This window comes from Myotis myotis, unplaced genomic scaffold (genome assembly GCF_014108235.1).
Source record: "Myotis myotis isolate mMyoMyo1 unplaced genomic scaffold, mMyoMyo1.p scaffold_m19_p_16, whole genome shotgun sequence".
Lineage (NCBI taxonomy): Eukaryota > Metazoa > Chordata > Mammalia > Chiroptera > Vespertilionidae > Myotis > Myotis myotis.
The window spans coordinates 29635700-29661138 of NW_023416320.1; the positions used below are offsets into that span (position 1 = coordinate 29635700).

Genomic DNA, 25439 nt, shown 5'->3' on the forward strand with positions numbered 1-25439 from the left:
CCCCAGGAGGGGGTGTGCAGGAGGCAGCCAACTGATGATGTTTTTCTCTCATCAATATTTCTCTCTATCCTTCTCCCTTCCTCTCTCTCTAAAAATCAATGAAAACATTTTTTAAAAGAAGGATTGGTTATAGATAACCTCTCAGGAATTTTGCTATTCTTTTATAGAGCAATGGTTTCCTTAGTCCTCACTCATTTTAGAATCTTGTTTTTTGTCTCCTTAAAAACTATAGTGTATTAAGGCTCACAAACAATTATAGTATAAAGCAGGGCTTCAAAACTTTTTCTTTCATAAGGAGGGTAATTTTCTCACTTCTTTAAAACCTTAAAATGCTAGTAAGAGATGAATGAGGTAAGAAAAGGCAATGAGGTTGGCTAAAAGCTGACAAGTTTATTTTCCTATTTCTGAGTGGAAGGGATCAATGCTCATACTATGAATCCTGAAGCTATGGCACATACTCATATTTTTCCAAAAGTTTTTGACCTTGAGCTATGGTAACAGTAGTGGGTAAGCCAATTTTATTACATGGCTAGAGAATGCCCATCAGCAATGAGTACTGCTTCTATTGGAGGGTTTGGCAAGCGTGCCCCACCACCTGGTGGACAGAATTATTACAGCATTATCTTTCACTTAGAAAAGTATTAGAAGTTTTAGTGCCATATAATGACTGACCAGCAGGAGTATTTCCACGGTATAGCCCAGGGGTGGGCAAACTTTTTGACTCGAGGGCCACAATGGGTTCTTAAACTGGACCGGAGGGCCGGAACAAAAGCATGGATGGAGTGTTTGTGTGAACTAATATAAATTCAAAGTAAACATCATTACATAAAAGGGTACATTTTTTTTTTTTTTTTTAGTTTTATTCATTTCAAACGGGCCGGATCTGGCCCGCGGGCCATAGTTTGCCCACGGCTGGTATAGCCTGTGGCAGGAGACACTCCTGTTCTTTAAACTTCCCTGCTAAATGGTCCAATGGCACCATTAGAGCATATTAGGATTTCTGTTCCTTCAGTGAGCCACTCCCAAAAGGGGCTAGATCTAGATAAAGCAGCCCGTCTCTATAACATATAGCGTGGAGATCTGAATTATTTTCGCTTATCGGCCTAGGATGTCTAACGTCACTGTGAAAGGGAGACTAGTTCCACCGCCACAGAGGCGCCCTGCAGCTGCCCCCTGAGCATCGCTGCGTGCACCTGCTCTGGCGGGGCCAGGACCACTCCCCACTGCCTTTTTGGGAAAGATTCAGATTTCCTGACTTGGTAATAAAGGAAAAATAAGAAGTACCAACACAGGCATATACGTAAGCAGATATACAGAAAACATTCATTCCTTCTTAATCTTAATGTATTGCATTTGTCTCTTGCAGAAGTGCCTCCGAGTAGAAAGGTAGAATGCTCTCATGACCCTCTATTAGAGTCGGGAGGAGCAGGGTTTCTTTTCACAGCACTGAGAGCAAGTGACCCCGAAAGGAAAACAGATCAGAAGAGCTCACACTCAGATTCCTCAGGATTCCACAGGGAGCCTGTGACAGAGACAGGCGATGGAGGGGCCGGGAGGTCATTCTGATCCTCACCAAAATGCGAGAACACTGAGATGGTGAAGTCAAGTTCACAGGAAAGAGCGGAAGGTGAAGGGCCCCGTGCTAACGGGGTCTCCACCTGCACTGCAGTCGTCACGTACCGGGTACCCATTGAGGGGCTGAAAATACAGGGTGGTGTCAGTGATGCACACATGTCCGGGGTTTGTCACCAGAGGGGTCACCATTTCTGCTTTGCATTCCATGTGCAGCTTTTCAGAAACACTTTGGAACCTGATAATTTCAGCAAAAGCAAAAAAAAAAAAAAAAAAGGGAATCAGAAATCGATCTACTTTCTAGATTTAACTTTACCTAAGAGAGTTACAGTGTGACTTTGCATAAGATTTGTCTAAATACTGACTTTCTACAACATAAATGGTAATATAAATCAGTACTGCTTCTACTGGAGGGTTTGGTGAGCATCACAAAAATCGGTCACAAATAAAACTGACATTCTTTTAAATGGTATAATGAAAATTCAATTTTTAAAAAACAGGTGAGGTTATGTACTGCAGAAGGAAAGACAGACAAGTAAATGAAGCCAAATAACCCACTAGCTTAAAATAAACTGATGTAGAAACTACTCTTAAATTAACAACATTTTCTATTTTTTCTGTCATTAAGGCCTACTTTCATAGTCATATAGGCCATTTTTGCATAGGTAGCATTTATTTCACACTACACTTCATAAGACTATGAATACACAATTACAATAACGTGAATGTCAGTTCCAAAGTCCAGCTGACCCATGATCAACACAGTTTGAACTACAAGGATCCACTTACCTAATGATTTTTTTCAATAAATACTGTAAATGTATTTTCTCTTCCTTATGATTTTCTTCATAACACTTTCTTTTCTCTAGCTTACTTTATTGTGTAGTATATAATACATATAACGTACAAAATATGCATTGATCGACTTTATGTGATCAGTAAGGCTTTGGGTCAACAGTAGCTATGAGTAGTTAAGTTTTGACTATGCGGGGGTTGTCACCTCTAACTCCCACGTTGTTAAGGGTCAACTGTACATTCTTTTGTGGATTTACTACAGTAAAACTGATCAAATAAAGATGATTTCTCGACTAGCCCACTGTAAATTATTTAGACAAACAGAGAATAGGTTAGTATTAAAGTATAACTGTTTTCAGAAAATACACTGTACACTTAGAAAAGCTAAGAAAATCAATAATAATTTAAAAAACCCACATTAGACCAATAAAAATGTAGTCTCTTGGGCCCCATAGGATACCTCCGGAAGGTACCTATCACAATTTGAAGGGCCAAGAAAGACTTTCTGGAAGCACTGACAGATAAGCTGAAATGAGAAGAATCAGAAAGAGTTAGCCAGGTGCAAAAGAGTTGAGTACTCTTAGCGGAGGGAAGACGCACTAAGTCCCGGAGGTGAGAGGCCATGTGGCTCATCAGGGACTGCATGCAACGCAGAGCTGGAGCATGGAATCCAAGAGCAAGCAGTGACGAAGTTGTGAACAAGGACTAGAACATAAGTGGACTGTGCGCCAACTAAGATTTTACCCTGAAGGCAATGGGCAGTCTTGAAGAGTTTAAACAAACCAGTGATACAATTAAGTACATTCTTTAGAAATAACATATATTCTATTTATTTATTTAACTTATTATTTTTTCTTAATTGTCACCCAAGGACATTTTTCCATGGATATTTAGAGACTGGAGGGAAGGAAGAGAGACAGAAAGAAACATCGATGGAAGAGAGGTGCATCATCAATTGGTTGCTGCCCCAAGTGGCCTGCAACCGAGGCACATGCCCTTGACCAGAATCAAACCTGAGACACTTCAGTCCTGGGCTGATGCTCTAGCCACTGAGCAAAACCGGCTGGGGCAGAAGAACATATTTTAAAAGTACAATAGTTACGGTGGAAAAAAGGGGATTGGAGAAGGGAAGACTGGTGTCAGGTAGACAGGCTAGAAGCTGTCACAGTGTTCGGAGTGGGAAGTGATGGTGGCCTGGCCTGAGGCAATAACAGTGGGAAAAGACAAGCTGACAGACAGGAAGGATGTTAGAGAGCCTCACCTACTGTCCTGACTGACAGGTGCCAGGATGGAGAGAGTGGAGGAAGCCCCTGCCCCGGCTCCTGCACTGAGGTGGGGCCATTCCCTCAGAGAAGCAGGTAAGGGGTGAGGAGGATGACAGCATCAGTGTGGCCATGCTGAGCGAGGCAAACAGATGAAGATGTCCACTGCTTTTATAACCAGTAAGCAAAATCATTAAACACTTACCTGTTCTTGTCAAATGATGTTCTCGCCAAGCGTGACTGCAAAATAGCTGTTATCTATGAAAACAGAACCATTTGTAAAGTATGGATATAAGTATTTATAAGTAAAAATCAATACAAGTTAATTCATAATAAAGATAGAGATCTTCAGAAACTCTTACCATAGCAGTTTGGTCCCCTAGTTTGTCAAGGCAGGATGCTCTGTGAAGCTACAATATTATAAATATTACATGAATTTATTTTTTCTCTCAGATGATATAAAGATATTTTCTTAGAAGCAATGAAATAACAGCAAGCATACTGTTACTTAGTAACAGTTAAGATCGCTTCTGATGTATGTATGTATGGCTTCTTCCTAATATATAGTTTTCAAATTCAACATCATCAAGTAAATCTGATTCATGTTAATAAAAGAGATTAGGGTTTCGGTAAGATGTATACATATAACATTTTTAAGTTTCTGCCTGAGTTTGTTTTGAATTATCAGCCCAGTAAATGCCTGAGTTAGGCACTGGCTTACCTGAAGCAACGTCTCCACAACATCTTCCACTTTCCCTGAAACATCCAATTCAAAGACATATTCCATTCTGCCCTACCAAGAAGAGAAAGGGATAAAAACAGAGTAAGAGATGAAGCATGTCCAAACCTCGCGTGAAGAGCATTTGCAAATCCCTGGCTGAAGGCCACACGCATCCGCCTGGTGTGTCCTCCCTCACGCCACCCAGAATGAGAGCTCTGGGGAGCAGAGCCCATCGGATTTACTGCTATATTTATTCTGCACTTGCTTCTGCTAACTTTGGGCTTAGTTTGCTGTTCTTTTTTTTAGTTCCTGGAGGTATACAGTTAGATTTGAACATTTGAGATCCTTTTTTAATGTAGGTGCTTATCACTATAAACTTCCCTCTTAGTACTGCTTTTGCTGCATCCTGTAAGTTTTGATATGTTGTCTTTTTGTTTGTCTTGTGATATTTTTAAATTTCCCTTTACATTTCTCCTTTGATTCACTGGTTGCTCAAGAGCGCCAATTTCCACATACTTGTGAATTTGCCTTCTGCTATGGATTTCTAGTTTTGCTTCATTGTGGTTGCAAAAGATACTTGGTATGAGTTCAATCTTCTTAAATTCATTAAAACTTGTTTCGGCCCTGGCCAGGGCGGCTAGTTGGTTAGGCATCGTTCCATGCACTGAAACGTTGCCAGTTTGAGACCAGGTCAGGGCACATGTCCAGGTTGAGGGATCAGTCCCCAGTGGGGGATGTGCAGGAGGCAGCAGATCGATGTTATGCTCTTGCATCAATGTTTCTCTCTCTCTTCCTCTCTCTCTAAAAATCAATATAAAACAGAAAACTTGTTTTGTGACCTAACATGTGATCAACCCGAAGCATGTTCCATATGTACTTAAGCATGTGTATTCTGCTGCTGGTGGGAAGAATGTTCTCTGTGTCTGTTAGGCTCATTGGCCGATAGCGTTGAGTCGTCCGTTTCCTCATTCACCTTCTACCGGGATGTTCTATCCATTATTGAAGTGGGGCATGAAGTCTACCATGACTGTGTTGCTGTCAATGCCTCCCTCCAATTCTGTCAGTGTTGGCTTCGTACGTGTGGGTGCACACACTGAGGTTGGATGCCTGTATGCTGTGATGGTTAATTCTGTGTGTCCCATGCTCTCCTTTTCCCTTGCGCCCGGGGGAGAGTCTGCTTCGCGGCACAGGCCTCTGTGTGCGTCCTCAGGGCCTCTGGGGCAGCGGTGCGATGCCCCACGCACTCTTGCTTTCAGTGGTTCCAGGCCGGGTACTGTCAATGCTCCAAGGCAGGCAAGACAGAAGCCAGTCCCTCAGGCAGCTGCCCCCGAAGTCAGAACAGTGGACATATGGTCCAGGGTTGTCGTTCCTTCCCGAGGGAGAAGGTGGGAGCTGGGCGTTCCTCTCAGTCATGGCACTGTGCTGGGGGCGCTACCTATTTTCCCGCCGGCTTCAGTGAGGCTGCCTGCGGTGCAGCAGGCTCTTCGTTGGTTTTGAGTTGCTCACGAAGGGAACTGGTCCGTGGATGGTTGTTGAAGTATCTCCATGACAGGAATGAGGGTCTGGGGCTTCCTACCCGACATCACCGTCGATGTCACTACCTCCCCCCTTTTTCAAATCTGAGGATCCTTGGCTTTCTAATTCACATTGGAATAAAAGACCTCTTCTTTGCTTCAACCTCACTCATTTCCTTTGACCTAATTTTTCCACAGCCGGAGTGCAGCTTTGCACTTCAAGGTGGCTATCAGGAGAGCCTTCAGAGGGGGAGCACCCCAGGCAGTGGCTCTCAACTTGGGGGGGAGAGGGGGCATGTGGTGCCACACACAATGGGGGAAACAGTGTATTAGGGCTTTCCGTGGGTGGGAATAGGCTGTATGAGGGACAGCCCCACCCAATAAAGCACTATCCTGCCCAAAATGCCAACAGCACCACCTCATTACATCTCAGCATTTGTAGTTTTGGACTAACTGGTGCATGAACTACTCCTTGTCTATAAAACCCAAAGGCCACTACATGTAGCTCATGCATCCCACAGGCTGCTGGCTGAGAAACTGTGGGCTGGCCTGAACTGGCCTGAGATCAGCCTGTGTTTTCCCAGAGAGGGCGACTTTTCCTAATTCACAGAGGTGTCAGCATAAGGAGCACTGGCCCTGACGCCAGGTCCTGGTAGAATTATCCCTTTACTATACATTAAGCTGAAGCATAAGGAATGAAATAAAACACAGAATGGTTAAATGTAATTTCTAAGCTTACTTAACAGATACTGTATTCAAGTCTACTCATAGCTTCCACCCAATTAAGAGAATTTATAAATTATTACCGAGCTCTCAAATAAGGGTATTAAAACCCATATTTCTCAAAAAATAAATTCTCAATAATATGTAGTAATCTTAAAAATGATGTATGTTTGATTTCAATTTCTATTCTAATAACCTAAGCTCTTTTTTGTCTATTAAACACTTTTTTAAGTCAAAAAGTTCACTGAAATCTCTTGGACTAAAATCTGTGATTCTCGGGTAATTTTGTCATTACTGTTAGGTGACAAGCTTTGAAATACCCATTATTATTATATTTTAATAAAGACGTTAACAGAGTTACAAAACCTTATTGTTCAAAAGCACTACATTAATTCCTGGGAATAAAAAGCTTTACTTACTCTTTCTATTTTATATGGTGCAACAATGTTGTGTTCTTTAATGAAATATACCTGAGAAAAACAAATCAATATTTGTAAAATAAAAATTTTCATAGTCATACATTACTATAAATTCAATTATGAACTGAATTTAAATCATTGTTACACAATCTCCACTTTCCAAAACCACTTACATTAATATTAGTGCAGTTTTAAGATTCTGATGTTAAAATAACAAATATTAAATTAAAAAGCAATGCATCAAGGCAACAAGGCATCACTGGTACCAAGTAACCAAGCAGACAGGTGAAAGAAGCTAATGTAAGTGCCGGTTTTCTAAAAATACGGGTAAAACAAATCACTGGGCATGAAATACATTCATTAACACCAAGAAACTTCTCTTCCCTGGAGGTGACCTGGTCACACCGTGTTCTTACCGGCCACCTGTCCTTACCCTGTGTGTTAGTAACTGTGTCAAACAAGCAACGCCATCTGCCAGAGCCAGCAATGTCCTCTCTGCCTGCCTTCTCTCCTGCTGGGGTGGAGGGTCTGCCGGCTCCCAGACCAGGCACCTCCTAGGGCACAGATATGAACCCCCCCGCCCCCAACCCAGCAGCCATTCCCTTTGCTCCCGTGATGATACACTGCACTCTCTCCCATTGGAAACAAACCACAGTAAAAAACCTCTCCAGGGGGTCACATCCCCTTGCCATGTCTCCATTCCTTTCTGTGGTAAAACTCTGTGCAAGAGCCACTTCACTTTCTCTTGGGCCCAGGACAGGTTTCCACCCAACCACATGACTGAGAACATTCCTGGAAGGTCACAGAAGATGCACAAGATCTCCACGTCACCAAATCCAGCGAGCATCCCTCCGCAGGGTGCCCTGGACCAGCTTCCCAGAGCATGTGACAGAGCTGATGGCTCTTCCCTGGCGCAGCTTGCACTTGGCTCCCCAGGCACCTGCTCCTGGTTCTCCCGACCTCACCCTGCTGCTCCTCCGGCCTTCCTCCCAACCCTGCGCTCTCTCCCGCTCTCTCCTGCCTCTGAGGTTACAGAGAATGGCAGGGCCTCCCAGGCCTCTCTGCCCACACCCATCCTGGGAAACCTCATCAGTCCCAGGGCTTAGAAAGGAATCTGGAACCTGCTGACCTCCAGCTTCTCTGAAGCCCAGACCGGTGCTTCCACTAGTAAATGCTGCCAGACTTCTCCTCTGAGAGATCACATTCCAAGCAAAGCTGCTCCTTCATCACAACCAAGGGCACGACCACCCACCTCGCCAGTCATTCCTGAGGGTTCTCCTCTCCTTACAACTAGCCCAGCGCACACCTGTTAGGTTTTTCTTCAGAACTGACCACCCTCGCCCTTCTACTGCTACCATCCTGCTCTAAGACGCCGGGTTTCTGACACCAACAGGTCTCCTTGCTTCACACACACTCACCCCAACAGCATATCCTCCAGCTGGCCTCCAGAGAGATCTACAAACACACACAAGTCAGATCGCGTCCCTCCTCTGTCTAGGGACTTTTCTTTGGTGTTTCAGTCTAACTCCAGACTGGCCCCAAGGCCCTCCGTGACTTGGTCTCTGCCACTGCTTTCACCTCCCTTCCCAGCACTCTGACTCCCACGGTCCAGGCTGCACCCACACCCTCACTGCGCCTCCCAGCGGCCGCCTCCCAGCTGCCGGAGATACTCACATCTCAGGGACTCCCCCAGGCTACTCTCTGCCCCCAAACACCATTTCTTATGATGGTCGCAGGGCTCGCTCCCCCACGCCTTCTGAGAGGAGGGACCTTCTCATCGAGGCATCCCTGACCATTCTATCCAGAGGAGCACGTGTCCCTTGTCGTATTCTATCCCTTTGTCCCGTCTTCATTTTCTTCATGACATTTATCGCTGCCTGACATTATAGAAGATAATTGATTCTTGTCTGTTTTCCCTAATGAAAAGTAAAATCCAAGGGGAGAGGAGCTCCAGATACTTTGTTCTTCCCTATATCTCTAAAACCTTGAGTATAACAGTTATAGAGTGCATGAATTACAACTATTACACACACACACACACACACACACACACACACACCCTCTTTATCTGCCAGTAAGAGGACATTTGGAAGCCAAACTCTCTAAATCCAAGGGACCTAACATACAGTCATCCCCCCTTTCCAAGGTTTCACTTTCAGCGGTTTCAATGACCTGCAGTCAACCTTGGCCTGAAAATATTAAATGGAAAATAAACAATTCATCAGTTTAGAATGTGTGCTGTTTTAAGGAGCATTATGAAATCTCACACCCTCCTGCTCCACCATTCAGACGTGAATGGCCCCTTGGTCCAGTATAGCCACACGGTACACGCTGCCCGCCCTTAGGCACGGGTAGCTTCCTGGGTTATCAGGAGACTGTTGTGGTGTCCAAGCACTTGTGCTCAAGTCACCCTTATTTCACTTACTAATGGCCCCAAAGCACAAGAGCAGCGATGCTGACGATTCAGAGATGCCAAAGAGAAGCTGTAAAGTTTCTTTAAGGGCAAGCATATGATGCATACAAAAAAAATATGGCATATGTAGGGTTCAGCACTATCTGCTGTTTCAGGCATCCACTGGGGGTCTTGGAATGTATCCCTCACAGATAAGGGGAGACTACTGTGTCTCTGAAACATTGTGACCTAATAAATAATAAAAAACATAAAAGTTGTATTTCTAGGTTGTGTACTTAACCAGGAAGCTTAAAATGATACTTGAGAGAGTAGCTTGTGTCTAGTCACCCCCTAGTGTTAAGCTGATTCTGAGTTTGCTTAATATAAGACCTCTTCTACAAACTATTAAAAATAAGTGGAAGGATTTGGGGGCTTTATTTCTAAGCCCAGTTATTAAAATTTTACCAAAATGTGTATTTTTTTCTAGTGGAAACCAAGAAAGTACTTCCTTTCAAGATACAAACCTTCTAGAATAAGGCAAAGATGCTGAATGATACTGTAGAAGTAAGGAGAGCACAGGGGCAGCCCAGAATTAATAATAATGGTGTTCCTTCCCCAAAGTAATAGATGGCTGTAACTGTTTTTCATATATGCCAGTCACAACAGCATAAAGTCCAAAGTAGCCTGTGAAATGTTTTCTTCCTTGAAATCAATGGAATCATGGATACAGATCAAGAAAATCACGTAATCTGATATCTCTCAGCTTTTATAACAGACTCGTCAGTAGACATGAAAAAGTGTTCCATGATCAAAGGTTCTGGCGATCTGAAAACCGCGGGGAGCACCCTCTGCCCCTAACCATTCGCCTCCTGGACTCTCAATGCACTTCTGTATGTTAAGGCTTTGAGTCAAGTCCCGAGTCTGTGTGTCTTTGTTCCCACAGCATTTCCTACACTTACTTGATCACAGGAAGATTTTTCTTTGAACACTTTAAGGAACGAGGGCTCTCACTAATAGCTGAGGCAACACTGATCTCCTCTAACCCTTGCATTTTAAAGATGAAGGTGAAGTCAGAGGCAAAGGAAAGTGGTAGATGATCTCTCCTCCATTCTTATTTCCAATTTTTCAAATATCTACAGACAAATTAAGTATATAACAGGAGAAAAGCCCTGTTTCACTTTATTTCTCTATTGCCAGTATTAGGCACAGCGCTGGGCGCATAAATGCGTATCAAGTGACTTTGGAATGAATAGCAAGTCATGACCCCAAGCGTCATAATTATACAAGGTTACACATCCCGAGTCGCTGCCTTGGCTGTCAGCATGCCTCAGGCTGAGATCATGTAAGTGGTGTGCTGGCCTCCACCTTCTCAATGACAAGGAGGTCATAGGAGGAACCACAGTCCTTTCATTTCAACCCTCAAACATGGCCAGGACTCCTAAATATGAAACCACAGGCCTGCAGGTTATCACAGCCTTAGTAAACATTAAGGATCTCATTAGGGATCACATCTTTTAAAATATGTATTTCTCAATAATTATTTAAAAGCATTCAAACATTTATTCCAACTATCTCCATTTGAGATTCCTACAAATAATTTAATTATGCTTAAGCCCACATGTGCATGTGCGCGCTTGCACGCACAAGCGTGCACACACACACACACACACAAACACGCACGCAAAGTGTTCGTTCAGGTTAGAACAAAACATTTACTATGTTACTCTTACCTGACTGAAAATGAGTGAAATTCCCCCAGATTTTGCCCTAAAATGCAGATAAAAGTTATTAAACATATATAACGTTTTGGTAGACATGAAATCAAACAGTTAGTGATGATGACATACTTTGCAAAATGTCTATTGGTTCCATTTTCTCCATGTTTTCCTATTTTTATACAATCTCTCAAAGGAATCTGGATAAAATCAAGAGAGAAATGTAAAAATAAGCAAAGATAACATATACACAAAGAATAGGAATGTCTCTATGTTTTACAATGCATTTACCTTAATGATGGGCTGGGATATTGCATCTGGTTCAAAAATAACAGATTTTGAACATATTTTTAAGGAGCCTCTGACTCTCCTAGAGATCAAAGTACAAAAGATTATTATTAGTGAACATTAACAAAAGTCACAAAAGAATCATAATACATTTTAAGGAGAGAGTAGCTGGCTAAAGCATCAACTAATAAAAGATCAACAACAGAATTAAAGAGAAGGGTGTGAAAGGTTGGAAAATATAGCAAAATAATTGTCCTCATCTCCTAGAGGTTAACAAAACCTGCATGTATTCTAATTTTGGTGAGCTCTGTCCCATGCACTTCATTTGTATGACGTCATTTGGAATTCACAACTACACTGAAAGGAAATGAGGATCAGAAAACTGATCCTTAAGACACACTGATTCTACCCTGTCTCTAGAAAATCCTTTTGACTTGTAATTCCCTATATCTAAAAGAACTATTCAGAAGGCAACACTAAATATATAAAATTGACCGTGTAAGAGATTTTTTTCTTACTAATCATAATGAAAAAATAAACAGAGTTTGAAATTATCTCATAAAATGCTTTTAATGGTGATTCTGGGGTATGTAGGAATTCAGGAAAAAATTTGTTCATAATAATAAGCAATTTTAAGATCAATTCAAATGTTAGATTTAGGGCTTTTAATTCCACTTCTTGGATTTATTTCTGCATGTCTGTATAGTTTAAATAATCTAGTGGTTGGAAATTTACAGTATTTAAAAAAATAAATCACAGTGAGAAATATAGTCTTATAGTCTGAGTCCCGCCTCCCTTCCTCCTACCATCACCAGATTAACACTCCCTGTTCTTTTGTCGGCAGCAATATTTCTTTAGCTTTCTATCTTTGGTGCTTAATACATATGATTTAATTTGCAATTCTTCGTCCTCAGAGGATATTTTACATCACTGATTTTACATAATTTTTTCCTGCTGTTAAATGCATGTACTTTTCTAACACCCTAAATTATATAATAATAACTTAAGAAGTACTTTTATGGAAATTTTTAACATATACTAATAGACAATAGAAAACTTGCAAGTATCAATTATCTAGCTTCTGCAACTGTTAACATAAATAAATTTCTTAGACTCATTAAATAAATAACCTATCATTATCAAACCTAAAAAAATTAATAATTCCTTAATGTCATCAGTATTTAGTCAGTGTTGAAATTTTTCTATTTCCTAAATAGGTTTTAATAGTTGGTTTGTTCAAATCCTAATCCAAAGTCCATATTACATTTAATTGATAATGCCTCTTCTATCTCTTTACTCTAAAACAATTTTCATTTTCCCACATTATGAATTTTGCAAAATTAAAAGACGACCAGATTCTGGTTTGATTTTCTGACAAGAATGCTTCAGAGGCAGGGCACATGTACTCCCTTATCATCAGGAGACTCGGTGGGTTCAGGTGATGTCAGCCTTGGCGTATCCATTATAACATTTCTCAGCAGCTTTTCACCTGCTGGTTTAGCAGCCATTGAAGATTCTGTCTAGATCAGCGGTTAGCAAACGTTTTCTATGAAGAGCCAGATAGTAAATATTTTTTTCCTTTGCAGGCCATATGCATTCAACTCTGTCACAGCATTCAACTCTGCTATTGTAGCAGGAAACCAACCACACACAATACATAAACAAATGAGTGTGTGTGTCCCAATAAAACTTTATTTTCAAAATAAATGTTTTTACCTAAGAGCTGTCATTTGCATCTACCTAATGAATGTATCTCCATTACTCATTGGAGATTGAAATTTTTATCACTCCTCTGTGTTTATTATCCAGAATTTCTCAAAGAACATTTTTAAAATTGAAGGTACTGATTTTTATATCATTCTGTGTTTTATGATCATTACTTTATAACACCATAACCCAAATAATTGAGTGTATAAGTACAAAAGGGATCAAGAAAAAAGTGATGGAATGAATCAGAGCCCTAGCCAGCTGATCTGAGGTACTCACAACCTTGGAGGAATTAGTACACACTGATTCTTAGCTTTGGTAAATATTCGAAGTATGACAACAACTTATAAACGCCCCTCTTCTCATTACATTCCCAATACGAACGAAGGGATGAAAAAAACCTCCATGATCATACATTTAATTTTAAAAACATCAGACAACAGAAAGGTTTGCTAGGCCATAGAGATACCAAAACTTCCTTACCTTTCCTTCTGACTGCCCTTATGCTGAATATGATGAGCTGTATGCTGCTCGAAGAAGTATTCCTCCAAGTTAAGAAGGAGCAAGGAAAACCTAGATTGAGGGGCAGGAAGATACCTCATGTTTATTTTTTTTAAGTATAAGAAAGCAGAATATTTAAAGCATCCATTGCCAAAGCACTTTTCATTTATTAAATCAACAGGTGCTTATTAAGGGTAGATTATAAGTCAGACATTCCTCGCTATCCAGTAGTGAGGAGACAACACACAGACCAGCTGGCTATGCCAAAAATAAATAAATAAATGAATGAATGAATGAATGAATAAATAAATAAATAAATTTTTTACCAGGCAGATTTACTTTTTCTTTAGAAAAACCCAAAATTTCATGATATAAAATTTATTCTTGCCTGAAAAAACTTGGAGTTTTCCCACCTGAGGAGTTCTGATCCTGTTTCCCCATCTCTTCCCCACCACCCAGAAACCCTCAAACATTAAGACTTGTGATTAGATGAATTTATCCTGCTACTCCTACAATAGCCCCTGTAATAACCAATCTAATGCTTTGTACACAATGAGTGTTTAATAAATAAGTAAACTGAACTGAATGGAATTTTTTAAAGTTTTGAGTGCTTTAAACTTTTAAAAACTAATTAAGGTGATAAGGAAAAGTACAAATTTAGTTGTATGGCCACAGAAACAAATATATGACAAAGAACTGCAAACAAATGTTTTGTTTGTCTTATGATAAGAAGCAGGAAATATCAACAACATCTAGAGTTACAGGGAAAAGCTTTTATGACAAGTGTGGAACTTAAGATGGGTCTTGAAGGTCTGGTGTGTGATGGAGGAAGATGTTTAGATTAAACATTTATTTCTGTTTCCTCTGGAAACTCCACTTTAAAAAGGGGAACAAAAACACTTTTTCAATGGTAAAACCCACAGACTAAAGAAAATTACAGACACATAAAAGCAGATGAGAGATCTCAACAAATTAGTAAGAAATGGAAAGCAGATAGGAGGAATCAGGAGTGATCTGAAACCAGAACAGCAGATGCCTCCAGAGAAGGTCCGAATTAGGAGAAAACCAAGACCAGTCTCAGGTCTTCCGGAAAGTCCAAAGCTGCAGGTTTCAGTCCGAAGGAGGCAGGATGAAGCATGAGGTGGAGGACGCAGAGCCTGAATGAGGAGGAGTGGTCTAGGTTCCTCCCTTGATGGCTATCCCTATCGCACTCTGGCACATGGTTTTTCTATAGAAAAACTGAACAAGAGGCTTCAAACTACACATCAGCACAGGGAAAGCAGGGCTATGGAGCAAAAAGAGGGTGATTACACAAAACCAACCAACAAACAAAAAAACAGGAAGACAACACACAGACCAGCTGGCTATGCCAAAAGTAAGTAAGTAAATAAACAGCCAGTCAGATTTAGTATTTATAATCATTACTTTACAGCTTCCAGCAGCAGTCTGTTGGGTTGTTTTGGGGAAAAACTAAATAGCAGGAGAAAAAGACCTATGGACTTTTGAAAGAGCCGGGTTCTCTACAACAGCATCCCCATAGAGAAGAGCAACAGATAAGGCCTGCCCGGAGTGACACGGGATTACACACTTCACACTTCAATATGAATGGGCAATTCACGACCACCAGCCTCTAACATGAAAGAACGAAACCAAAACAAGCAGAAGAACACAATTTGAAGGACTGGAGACAATGCAGAGAACAGAAGAAAAGGCTAAAGGACTATAATTAATATCCTTACAAAGAAGAAATTACACCCATGAAATAAGATGTTGCTCATTAAAAAAATCTGAACCAAAAGAAATTTAACTCACAATTAAAAATAACAAGAACAGGAACCAGTTTAATATCATAACCAGCAACTCTTAATCGCCTGTTCTCATTTTAAAATCCATGAACAAGAGTTAATCATAGGCTAACCTGCTTGAGCTCACTGTAAAATGCTCACTATTAACACTTTTATCAGGATGATCATCAAGTAAGTTATGTAATGTCTAATCATTGTGGTGTACACCTAAAACTAATGTAATATTGTATGTCAACTGTAATTGAAAAATAAAAAATGATACAAAAAATGACCAGGCAGTTATAAATGACCCAAATAAAACTAGAAATGTGTAAAAATACAATAATTGAAGTTAAACTAATGGAATAGACAGAAAATTAGGCAACTAGATAGAAAATTAGTAAATTAGAAGATGGATTTAAATAATTCACAACACAACACAGAAAAATAAATATTAAAGAGTGGTTATAAGGCATAAAAGAACTAGCAAAAGCAGTATTCCAAGAGCCAAAGGCTTGGCTCCAGATAGTTCCAAAACTGTTTCAGCTTCAGGACCCCAATCAGGATGAATAGAAAGACATCCCTATATAGACAAACACCAAAACACTGCAAAGAGATCGTAAAAGCAGACAGAGAAAAGACATTACTTACAGTGAACAATTAAACTTAAATGATATGGGTTTACTGCAGGCTGGTCTCCCAGAATAGAGACACAAGCTACATAGAAACCTGTGATGGTCTTGTCCTGGCCAACCACAAGGCTAGGACCCCAGTGTCTTAATCTACCATAAAAAGGGCTGGTGGTTTTTAACCATGAACATGGATACAACAGATACTGCCCCATCCTGCCACATGCTACAGACCCAAGTGCAAGGCCAAGAGAGCCCCCAGTCAAGCCAGGAAAGGGGCAAGGCCAACCCACAGCCACAAAAACTGAGCTGGACATGCCAAGCCAAGGTTCCATCGCAGGTTAGCTCTCCTGTATCCTAGCCCAGGCTAGTCCTTGGGATCCCAGTGTCTCCTGGAGTCTGAAGCCCGTCCCTGTGGGACAGCTAAGTGCTGCAGCAGGGGGCCATGGCACATGTGTTACTAACCCTTTCTCTGTTGAACTTCCTCCCTGGAATGCTGCTCCAGCAAGCATATTCCCTAGCCATTTGCCTTCGTTTGCACAATTTCCAAAATGCGGAATGAATTATACATCTAGCAAAACTGATTTTTCAAAACAAGGACAGCATAAAGACAGGTTCAGACAGACCAAATTAAACTTAGTTTAGGATCACCAGACCCTTATCAGGGGAACGTCTAAGGGCTATTCTTCAGGAAAGAGAAAGTAATTCCAAGGGGAAGATGTGATATGTGAGGAAGAATGCTGAACTAAATATGCATGTAAAACAGAGAAGTATTAACTAGACAATTATAAAGCAGACCCCACCCCCCATGTTGGCAATTTCACTTTCTGTGGTTTCAGTTACCTGTGGTCAACCATGGTCTAAAAATATGAAATGAAAAATTCCAGAAATAAATAACTCATAAGTTGTAAACGGTGGCACTGTTCTGAGTAGCGTGCTAGCATCTAGTGCCTTCCCCCTGGGGCCAGCTCAGAACGCGAATCATCCTTTGGTCAATCTTCTCCCACCCTGTTAGTCACTTAGGGTCTCAGTTGTCACATCGGCTGTTGTGGTATTGCGGTGCTTGTGTTCAAGTAACCCTTGTTTTGCTTAATAATGGCCCTCAAATGCAAGAGTAGTGATGCTGGCAATTCAAATATGCCAAATAGAAACTGTAAAGTATTTGTATGTATAAGAAAAAACACAGTACTAGTATACTGTATACAGTATTCAGTACTATCTGCAGTGGCAGGCATTCACTGGGGTTCTTACATTGTGTTTCCCCGCCCCCCCGCCCCCATAAGGAGGGAAAACTAAAATGTTTAATTTATAGTTTTCAAATACAGATGGAAAATTCTGGACAATGCCAGGTTATAATTTAGGATGGGACAACAGGAGTTAACTATTCCAAGATCCTTATATTATTACGGAGGACGGTAAGAAGAATGATTAGCTTCAGTATAAACATTAAAATTCAAGAGTAAGCACTAGAAAAACAAAATATGTAACTTCCATATGCTTCAGGAAAAATGAAAGGGAAAAAGCAGGGTCTTAATTCAAACTAAGGATAAATATAAGACAAAATTAAAGAACAAAATAAAAAAGTAAAAATGGATCCAAATATATCTGTAACAATAATAAATGTAAATGAACCAATCTGACAAGACAAATCTTATCACTACCCTAAGCTTAAAGGGTGTGAGTGAGGGATACACCCAAGACCTGAGTCCCCAACTCCTGCCTAAATTTGTGCTTAGTCTAGTTATAACAACAACAACAAAATCCCAAATACCTTGGACCTAGAAGAATTTTCTTCAGTTCACCAAATGTGACTGCGGCCTACCCACAATGCCTTGACTTGCTCACTTGCTCCCCTCCCTGGACTAGTTCCTACAGCATGCTCCCTGAGCCCCTTCCGAGCTCCCATTAGTCTTCATCATTATCCTCTGGATGCAAATTCATACATGTGAAGACATACAAACGAAAGGAAGCCCTAACTTCCTTTCCTCCTGCTCGCACATGGCCTTCTGGGAGGTCTTTCCTGGCCGCTCTACCTGACACGGTGTAGCCCTGTCTTCTGCTCACACTGGCAGCCCCTTCCTGGCCTTGTGTTCCCTCCCCAGCAGAGATCCTTCTTTCACACACCGTACCCTTTACTTGCTTGTCTATTTTCTGCCACTAATAGAGTATAATATCTCAATTTTTAAAAATTAAATGAATAAATCATAAAATCCCACCCCAAACGAAAAAGTTATCAGAATAAATTATTTCAAAGTCCAACTATAAGCTTTAGAAAAAATATGTCTAAAACCTTTGGACACACAAAAGTTAAAAGTGAAAGAATGAAAAATTCTAAATAATGCAAATAATCAAAAGAAAATTGATATAGTTATATTAATATCAGACAAATAGAAAAATATCATTGCTAGAAGAGTTCATTATATATTGATGAAAGACTCAACTAAGAAGATATAAATTCTAAACTTATATAGACTTAATAACATACCCTGAAAATATATGTAGCAAAGATTGATAGAAATACAAGGTCAAGTTTACATCATGAAGCATTTCCCAGTAATTGATTAGTCAATCAGAAAAAAAGTAATTAAGGAAATAGAAGATCTAAATACAATTAATAAACTTAATATAATGTCTTTCAACCCATCAGCAGTCCTGATTAAGTAAGTACTGATTCTGCAATTTATCTCTATTTTCAACACTTGGTATATCCCATAAAGACATTTAAAAAATAGGATGATCAGTTTTAGAAATAAAACAAATGAGTATAACAAACCACTTTGCTCTCTAACAAGTATAATGAATAGTCAATTGATAAAATAAACACATGAAGCAAAAGACACTAATGTCAGCCAAGAAATTTAATATCAGCATCACCAAGAGAATTACACACACAGAATGTTTGAAGTAAAGCTGAAGTCTAAAAAATGCCTGTAAAACTATTAATATAATATGTATGCCCAATATAGAATTCACGATCACTAATGTTTTATCCTGGAATGGCAGCTTACAAGCCGTAGCTAAGAAATTTGTTCTATGACACTATAGAGAGAAAACTCTGACTCTTCCCCAGTAGGAACATGCCTTCACTATCTAAATCTCTACGTCACCCAAGAAGAAAATAGCTTTAGTCCACCCACACCACTTTTAGACATGAAGATAAAAAGCACTGAACAATTATCCTATCTTAAATCTTAAAACAGAAATATTTTAAATAGCAGCAGTTTGTAGAATATCCTCATCTGCTAACCCACTGTACACATGGGTGTACAACAATTCCAAATGAAGATATATAATTGTCCTTTAAAAATGTTTTCCCTTTATCTTCTTTAACAACCGCAAGGGACATTAAAAAAAATAAAAACAACACACACAGTAAAATCAATATGGTTCCTGCCATCTAAATCTTAACCAGACCCTGGCCAGTTTTACTTAGTGGATAGAGCAAAGGCCTGCAGACTGAAGCATCCCAGGTTCAATTCCAGTTACAGGCTCAATCCCCAAAAGGGGGAGTGCAGGAGGCAGCCAATCAATGATTCTCTCTCATCATTGATGTTTCTATTTCTCTCTCTCTTCCTCTCTGAAATAAAAATACATTTAAAAAATAATAATAAAAATAAAATAAATAAATCTTAGCCAGGATACTAGTGTACTTAATTTGAATGGCCAAGTATCTCTTTGTTTTCGAATACTGAAAATGATCAAAGCATCTCTTTATAAACATCACCAATAAATGGCACTACTTAGAGTTGTTCAAACCAGAAACCTGAGAGTATGACTGCCATGTTTAGTAAATAAAAATGAACCACACCTAGTTAAATTTGAATTTCAGATAAATTACAAAAATTTTTCAGTATAAATATGTATCAAATATTGCACAGGATATACTTATTCTAAAAGATTATTCACTGTTCATCTTACAACTCTAGCTGGGATCCTTCCTGTATTACCTCCTACACAATCTACCACACCAAGAATATAAAAAATACATCCACTTCTCCATTTCTTCTACCACCACCTTGATCTAAGCCACCAATCCAAGAATCTGCCAGTCTCTGCTTCTACTTTGCAGAAACATCACTTACTCTAAATGCACTAGCATCAACTTAACAGTAAAAGAAATAAATGCTAATTTCAAGTTTTTTCTTTGCTGGGGTCACTATTTGATAGCAGTAGAAATCTAAAATCTCTAAAGCAGCATGAGAAGGGCCAATGAACTCATAACTCTGAAGAGGTGAGGCCTTTCATGAAACAGTCTCAAGGAAAGTAACAGTTCTCTTGGATATATGCCTGAGCCAATGACCCATACCAATCATTCGGCAAATTGGTGTTTATTGACACCAAAGGATTGAGCCATGAAAAATCTGTGCAAAAATAGTAAACTTGGGGCTGAACAAAGTTCGTTGAAATATTCTTGTCTTTAGGCATGAATTCTATGATTTATAAAGAGACTGCTTGATTCTAGCCCACATCTGATTGTGAGACAGATTCCTGTCATTCAAACTGATATTCTAAGGACATCATCCTGGTTCAAGTCCACCCATCCCAAAGTTGCAAAGCCATGGGGCAGAGAGCATTAAAGAATTAGGGTAAATTAATTTGGCAATGTAGCAGGATACAAAATTAACACCCAGAAATCTATGGCCTTTTTATACACTAATAATGAACTCACAGAAAGAGAAGCGGAAAAAAAAAAATCCCATTTACCATCGCGCCAAAAAAAATAAGATACCTAGGAATAAACTTAACTAAGGACGGAAAAGACCTGTACTCGGAAAACTACAGGACATTGAAAAAAGAGATAGAGGAAGACATAAACAAATGGAAGAACATACCATGTTCATGGGTTGGCAGAATCAACATCATTAAAATGTACATACTACCTAAAGCAATCTACAGATTCAATGCAATCCCCATTAAAATACCAATGGCATATTTTAAAAATTTAGAACAAAATCTCCAAAAATTCATCTGGAATAAAAAAAGACCCCGAATAGCCATAGCAATCTTGAGAAAGAAGAACAAAGTTGGAGGGATCACAATACCAGATATCAAGCTATATTACCAAGCCATGGTTCTCAAAACTGCCTGGTACTGGCACAAGAACAGACATATAGACCAATGGAACAGAACAGAGAATCCAGAAATCAACCCAAGCCATTATGCTCAATTTTTGACAAAGGAGGCAAGAGCATACAATGGAGTCAAGACAGTCTCTTCAATAAATGGTGCTGGGAAATTTGGTCAGATACATGCAAAAAAATGAAACTAGATCACCAACTTACACCATACACAAAACAAACTCAAAATGGCTAAAGGACTTAAATGTAAGACGGGAAACCATAAAAATCCTACAAGACTCCATAGGCAGCAAAATAGCAGACATATGTCGTAGCAATATCTTTACAGACAAAGCTCCTAAGGCAATGGAGACTAAGGAGAAAATAAACAAATGGGACTACATCAAAATAAAAAGCTTCTGCACAGCAAAAGAAACCATCAACAAAACAACAAGAAAGCCCACTGTATGGGAGAACATATTTGCCAATGATATTTCTGATAAGGGTTTAATCTCCAACATTTACAGGGAACTCATACAACTTAACAAAAGGAAGATAAACGATCCAATCAAAAAATGGGCAAAGAATCTAAATAGACACTTTTCAAAAGAGGACATTTAAAGGCCAAGAGACACATGAAAACATGCTCAAAGTCACTAATAATCCGAGAGATGCAAATCAAAACAACAATGAGATACCATCTCACACCTGTCAGAATGGCTATCATCAACAAATCAACAAATGACAAGTGCTGGAGAAGATGTGGAGAAAAAGGAACACTCCTGCACTGCTGGTGGGAATGCAGACTGGTGCAGCCACTGTGGAAGGCAGTATGGAGTTTCCTCAAAAAGTTAAAAATGGAACTCCCATTTGACCCAGTGATCCCACTTCTAGGAACATATCCCAAGAAACCAGAAACACCAATCAGAAAGAATATATGCACCCCTATGTTCATAGCAGCATAATTTACAATAGCTAAGATTAGGAAACAGCCTAAGTGCCCATCAGCACATGAGTGGATTAAAAAACTGTGGTATAGCCCTAACCAGTTTGGCTCAGTGGATAGAGCATCAGCCTGCGAACTGAAGGGTCCCAGGTTCGATTCTGGTCAAGGGCATATACCTTGGTTGCAGGCACATCCCCAGTAGGGGGTGTGCAGGAAACAGCTGATTGATGTTTCTCTCTCACTGATGTTTCTAACTCTCTATCCCTCTCCCTTCCTCTCTGTAAAAAATCAATAAAATATATTTAAAAAAAAAAAAACAAAAACAATACTGTAGTACGTCTACATAATGGAATACTATGCCGCTGCAAAAAAAGAAGGACCTTTTACCATTTGCAACAGCATGGATGAAACTGGGGAGCATTATGCTAAGTGAAATAAGCCAGTAGGAGAAAGATAAAAATCACATGATCTCACTCATATGTGGGATATAAGGATCAACATAATTTGATGAACAAGAATAGATCCAGAGACAAATGGTAGGGGAAGGGGGATGGGGTGGGTAGAGAGCAACCAAAGGACTTGTATGCATGGATATTAGCATATCCAATGGACAAAGGTACTGAGGCGGTGGGGGCTTGCCTGGGGTGGGAATGGCTGGGGGGGGGGGGGGGTTGTCAATTGGGGAAAAAGAAGACATATGTAAAACTTTAGACACAAAAAAAATAGATTACCTTAAAAAAAAAAGAATTAGGGGAGCCCTAGCCGGTTTGGCCCAGTGGATAGAACGTCGTCCTGCGGACTGAAGGGTCTTGGGTTTGATTCCAGCAAGGGCACATGCCCAGGTTGCAGGCTCAATCCCCAGTAGGGGGCGTGCAGGAGGCAGCTAATCAATGATTCTCTCTTATCATGTTTCTGTCCCCCTCTCCCTCTCCCTTCCTCTCTGAAATCAATAAAAATATATTTTTTAAAAAAGAACTAGGGCAGTCAGCAAGTAGGCTTCAAATAAATATAAAATACCTGGCACCAACTTTTTCAGACTACTGGGGCTCAGAAACAGTTGCTGCCTCCTGCCTGATGAATAAATGTTTTGGTTGTGAGAGCTAGTTCTACCGGGTGCTGCTAGCCTGTCACATCTGATCAATGAATCCCGACGAAGCCGACTATACACAGAAACTAAGTGCAGACTTGTGTGACATTGCAGAGCTGTACAAGTTAACCAAATACAACTCAAATTACTGCCATGGAAATACCTGGCAGATCTAAAGCAAACAGGTTTTCCTGTATATCCGCGAGGCAATGGAATTGTTACAAATGACTCTTAGATCATAGAGCATGACGGGCAATTCAAAGTGCTTCAAAGTTCTTACAACGTAAATGTGAACATTCACGTATTTAACACAGAACACCAGAATGTCCTACTGTTGCTACAGAACAAACTCTATTCGAGCTCTTTCCACGTGAAACAAGCATTACAACCGAAGGCAGAAGAACCTCTGCAGGTGTGAGTACTTTATGGCCGCTATGATGGGATAAGCAAGACTTTCTGCGGATAAAACCCAATCGCACTGCCAAAATGTTATTGGGAGCCATATCCAAGATGATTTTTGGTGTATCTTTATCTCCTTTCTCTACACTTAGGGGGACAAAATTTCAGACTACGGATATGCTGGCCAGGCCAACAGTAGAGACTGGAAAGGAAAGTGAACGTTTGGACCAAACAGGCCCAGGCCACACCTGTAAAACAAGCGTGGATGCTGCAAGCTCACACAGACCTTGGAGCCTACGCTTGCATGTATCAGCTGCTTTGCTGGTGTCCAACTGAGGACACAACGTGACAGGTGAGCAGCACTGCGACATAACTAGCTCCCACTGCTCAAATAACGTGGCAAATAATTCAGCCCCACTTCCTACTGCCCCGGGGACTCCAGGCCCCAGGATGAGCCTGTTGTTTCGGTCGCCACCAATGCACTGGGGGGCATACTTTGGGGCAGAAGTGAGCTTTCTTATGAGACACTTCCCCCAGAGACTGAGGATCAGGAACTCCGAGAGGGCACTGCCCTGCGGCTCCTTGAGCTCCTCCTGGGACCCCAAGTCCCTCCCGGGTGCGGAGGGGACTGCAGTGCCCCCCCACTAAGCTGTGTAAGGTTCACCGGTTAGGAGAGAACATGTGGGGGTGGAACCCTGGCTTTTCTCAGAATGAGGCCTGGTTTGGGGCCCTCCTCCCGCCCGGCCCAGCAGGGCATCTGCCTCACAAAGTCTGAGCCAAGTGCAAGTCGGCAGCAAAACGCCCGTGCTGTTAGGCGGGTAGGTCTACAGCCCACCCCGGTGCAGCCTCGGGGTCACCGATCCGCGAGCGGCCCGGCTGGAACCCCGCGGCGCCCGGGCGGGGGCTGCGACCTCCCCCGGCTCCCTGGGGGCGGGGGGAGGGGGGGTGCAGTGAGAACGCGGGGTGTCCGCCGAGCTCGCTCCCACTCCCCCGCTTCCCCGGGACGCAGGGCGCGCGCCGCGGAAGCCCAGGCGCTCAGGTGCAGGGCGCCCCGAGGAGCCCGCCCCGCTCCCGCACCCGCACCGCGCGGCCTCTTCCGGGAGAGCCGGGCCGCGGCCGCCGGGTCCGCAGGGGCCGGTCGGGCTCCCCGTGGGTTCCGGTCCGGCCTGGCGCCTGCCCGGGCGGCCTCAGCCCCGATCAGGCCCGGCCTCCGCCCCGACGCCGGGCTTGGCCGCGGCCCCCTCCCGGGCGCCGAAGGTGCTCGCGGCCGCTACGCCGGGCCCCTCGCTCTCCGCCCGCAGCCCCCCCGGCCCCCGGCCCCCCGGCCGCCGCGGCCCCGGGCTCACCGCTCCTTAGAGTAGAGCTGCAGCTGCTGCTCCTGCTGCTTCTTCCGGATGAACGCCATGGAGGGCGGCGGGCGCCCGCCGCGCAGGAGCCGGTCTGGAGGCCGCCGGGAGGGAGCGCGCCGCCCGCCGGCTTCCGTGTGGGGCCCTGGGCGGCCCCGAGGCCCACGCTGCGCCCCGGCCCGCGGCGTCCGGCCGCGCTCACCGCATCTCCGCGTGGGGACTCGGGCGCCGTGACTCAGGCGGAGGGGGGCGCGCGGCCCGGGTGCTGCCGGCGCCCGGAGATCAGCTGGGACCTGCCTCCACGCCGGCCGCTCGCGCTTCCCGGCCGGCGCTCGGCTCCGCGTTTAACCTTTCCCCGCCGGGCGGAGGCCGGCCCTTAACCGATACCACTTGGCTGGCCACGGGCCCGCAGCCTTTGGGAATTGAAACGCTAATTGGGCGCAAGACTTCTCTTTCTCTTAACAACTTTACTGAGATATCCCTCACACACCAAGCCACTCACCCATTCGAAGTGTGCCATTCAAGGGTTGTTAGTTATTCACAGATGTGTGCAACCATCACTGTCATTTTGGGACGTTTTTA

At 42.0% G+C, this 25439-nt stretch overlaps 1 protein-coding gene across 7 annotated transcripts in view; it reads right to left on the minus strand.

The window, feature by feature from the left end:
* Nucleotides 1-25215, minus strand: part of NSMAF (neutral sphingomyelinase activation associated factor) — a 44001-nt gene extending 18786 nt beyond the window's left edge. For 2 of the 7 annotated variants that reach the window (XM_036338306.1, XM_036338304.1), the window contains exons 1-10: nt 24858-25214; nt 13592-13681; nt 11405-11483; nt 11246-11313; nt 11129-11165; nt 7007-7057; nt 4351-4422; nt 3992-4039; nt 3835-3887; nt 1681-1810 (exon numbers count right to left, since the gene is read on the minus strand). In XM_036338306.1, the coding sequence (XP_036194199.1) occupies nt 1681-1810; nt 3835-3887; nt 3992-4039; nt 4351-4422; nt 7007-7057; nt 11129-11165; nt 11246-11313; nt 11405-11483; nt 13592-13681; nt 24858-24916 (687 nt within the window). In that variant the 5' untranslated portion in view covers nt 24917-25214. Of the gene's footprint in view, nt 1-1680; nt 1811-3834; nt 3888-3991; nt 4040-4350; nt 4423-7006; nt 7058-11128; nt 11166-11245; nt 11314-11404; nt 11484-13591; nt 13682-24857 lie in introns of those variants that run through there. The other 5 variants (XM_036338307.1, XM_036338302.1, XM_036338305.1 and 2 more) reach the window with 5 other exon arrangements.
* Nucleotides 25216-25439: the final 224 nt, after the last annotated feature.